The following is a 3,156-nucleotide window of genomic DNA, read 5'->3' on the forward strand; positions in this document are numbered from 1 at the left end:
CCCATGCAGTGGGCCCCCCCTAACCCTGTGGAACAACCTCCCCATGCAGTGGGCGCCCCCACCCTATGGAACAACCTCCCCAGGCATATTAAAGCTGCACAGACCCTACAAACGTTTAAATCGCTGCTTAAGACGCACCTGTTTGCTGCAGCTTTTAACCCTTGTTAACCTGGATTCTGATGTTTTAAAGGGTTGTTTGTCTCCCTGTGATTCACTTTGGTTGGAGTCATTTTTGCATTTGTTATTTATGTATTTGACATCAACCCTGTTCAGCCCTTTGGTCAACTGTTGTTTTTAAATGTGCTATAGAAATAAAATTGACATTGACATTGACAATAGTCGTTGAGATATTTCAGATAGATAGATAGATAAATGAAATACTACGAAACAATATACACACATACAATATACATGAAATGAAAACAGGAATAAAATACAAGAACAAATATTTGAATACATGTATAGAATATGCTGTATATATATATATATATATATATATATATATATATATATATATATATATATATATATATATATATATATATACATATATATATGAATCAAAGTGTTAAATTAGTTGAAATATCTATTTACATTTATAGAGCCACACTAATAACGTGGGAAGTTCAAATCCTGCACTCTCATTTTATTTAACTTTGCAATCTGATATTTGTGTGGTTGGTCTGGTCTCAGTTCACTGTCATGGTTTCCAATCCAACAACATGCTTGGTCGTCTCCTTTAGCGTTATGTAACACGCTTGGTTGGCTCCTTTACTATCATATGACCTGCTTGAACACGTTTAGAGTGAGAACGGTGTGTGAGAAATGTATTAAAACAAAGGCAACGGTACTTCTTACCTCAGATGAAAAGTTCCCCACCCGGTAGGAGATGTAAACAAACGAGGTCATGCTGTAAGAGGTGGACACCACGGTCAGGTGGGCGGCACACGTCCCGAAGGCCTTCAGCCTCTGAGCGACCCCCATCCTCGATATGGAAATACCAATCAGGATATAGGATGTGAGGATGAGGACCCCTGTTGTGAGAAGCGCCACTATGGCGAACGAAATGGAAACAAAGTTATCGATCTTGGTGTCGCCGCAGACCAGCCGCCTTACAGATGACGGGTCGCACCAGGCATGTGTTATCACATTCGGGCCACAGTAAGTCCGCTGCCAGGTCAGGAAAGTGGATGGCAGCGAGCAGAAGCTGCCGAAGCCCCAGGCTCCTACGATAAGAAGCAGCCGGACGGTCCGAGTCATGATGGCGGTGTAGCGCAGAGGGTGGCAGATGGCCACGTAGCGGTCGTACGCCATGACGGTCAGGATGGCATATTCAGTAACTGATAGTTGAATGACAAATTGCCTCTGGAGGAAGCAGCCCGGGACTGAAATGGTGTTCACGTCTATCAGGAAGCCGGAGAGCATTTTGGGGATGTTGGTGGTGGTGTAGACAATGTCCACAAAGGCGAGGTGGTAGAGGAAGAAATACATGGGAGAGTGGAGCTTTGGATCAGTAGATGCCTGCATGAGAAGGAACAGGTGCAGTGATTAGGAAATGAAGAGTGATTACAGGAAGGTCCGCGAGATGTCCCTCACTTTCCATTTTCTCTGAGTTGACATTAAATCAAATATTCATCTCATTGAGCAACATTAACTTCAACGTCTGAGCACTTTTAAAGGCTAAAAATGGTAAAAAGGTTTCAAAGTGATCAAACAATGCATTTGGGGTTTTTTTCCCTGTCAGGGCCTCATACTCTGCTTCTGACTGGCTAGTAGTCCTTACCCTGTCATATGTCTCACTCCGGAGATAAAACAGAGACCTAAACACACTGGATGAAAACCTGCAGCAATGTGCAGGGCAACAAAAATATGATGTTTTTAGAAAATTAAACCATTGAAAGTTATTCTGGTACAACCTCAAAATACAGTTATGATCCTGAAGATGAGCAGAATATGGGCACTTTAAGGAAAATTTGGACCATGCAACAGGGCAGGCCTGCTTGGTTCTTTCGGGGAATGATTGAATATTTATTTTTAATGATTAAGATTTACAATTAATATCTTTACGGCATTTCCTCTCTAACTTGTACTTTTTGGGACCTATTGGATTTTCACAAACACACACGGCGATACACTGGTCAGAGCCAATTACGTTTAACCATGAATCCAGCTAATAAACCAATTGAAGGCTTTGTTTAGTACCACTAAAATGATCATGCTGTTTCCTCCCAAGATGATGATGTAATCCAGAAGCAGGATGATAAAAACTATCATCTTTTTCTCGCCAAGGCCAACCAAGCCTTCAATGATGAAGAAAGTCACGCCATCAGATTCCAAAGTGCCGTTGACAACACTGGATCTGTGATTGGTCGACGTAGGAGGGTATGAATCTAGAGACACGGTGAGGAAAGAGAAGCGTCAGCGGACATCAGAAGACAGAGAGGAGGAAGGTTAAAATTCATATTTCCATCACCATTATTCATGCAAATGTAGAAAAAGATTGTGTTGCAATGCATATAAAAGACACTAAGTAAATAAACACATTCATAAAAAATATTAACTGCATTCATTAAGTTATCCAGTTGCTCAATATGTGTATGTGCGTACTGTATCTGTGTCCTAATGATTATTTGAGTTACATGTTTGTAGTACAACATTAACATAACATAACATGAACTTTATATCACAATAATAGGAAAACATTTGTAATGAAAGTATTGCATTTTTTTTCCTACAATTCCCTACAATATCTACAATATCTACTAGCATCTGCAAGTCTTGGTTGATTGATAGTTTGGATATACAATGTCAACAAAAGTGATCCGCATTTGACAAAGTCCCACGGTCTGTAGGACATCTGTGTGAAAGCCAGCATGAAAAAATATAAATTCATCAAAAAATCTGAAGGTCTAGATGGTTCTCCCAAGTTAAATAATAGTTAATAATAATAGACACATAAATGTAGTTTACAGCGATATGTGCAGGTAATAATTTAGGTAATAAAGTTTTGAGTGAAATGTGTTATTGCCTTCAGTCATTGACCAACCATTACACAGAAGGGATAACTAACTCTGACAATAACATTATGACACCACCACATCAACTTCTATGTAATGACATTGTTCTTTTCTAAAATATCTCTGTAACTTCATAATA

General features: G+C 39.6%; 2 protein-coding genes across 2 annotated transcripts in view; both read right to left on the bottom strand.

The window, feature by feature from the left end:
* The window catches only part of LOC117956026 (olfactory receptor 10J4-like), a 5,867-nt gene extending 3,593 nt beyond the window's left edge, over nucleotides 1–2,274 (bottom strand). Inside the window, exons 1-2 of the mRNA XM_034890869.1 lie at nucleotides 2,203–2,274; nucleotides 852–1,521 (exon numbers count right to left, since the gene is read on the bottom strand). Of these exons, the coding sequence (XP_034746760.1) occupies nucleotides 852–1,521; nucleotides 2,203–2,274 (742 nt within the window). The remainder of the gene's footprint in view (nucleotides 1–851; nucleotides 1,522–2,202) is intronic.
* A 52-nt stretch (nucleotides 2,275–2,326) lies between these two features.
* LOC117956027 (olfactory receptor 146-like) overlaps nucleotides 2,327–3,156 on the bottom strand; it is a 5,168-nt gene continuing 4,338 nt past the window's right edge. The window contains exon 3 of the mRNA XM_034890871.1: nucleotides 2,327–2,390. Within this exon, the coding sequence (XP_034746762.1) occupies nucleotides 2,327–2,390 (64 nt within the window). The remainder of the gene's footprint in view (nucleotides 2,391–3,156) is intronic.

The sequence above is a fragment of the Etheostoma cragini genome, chromosome 13 (genome assembly GCF_013103735.1).
Source record: "Etheostoma cragini isolate CJK2018 chromosome 13, CSU_Ecrag_1.0, whole genome shotgun sequence".
NCBI lineage: Eukaryota > Metazoa > Chordata > Actinopteri > Perciformes > Percidae > Etheostoma > Etheostoma cragini.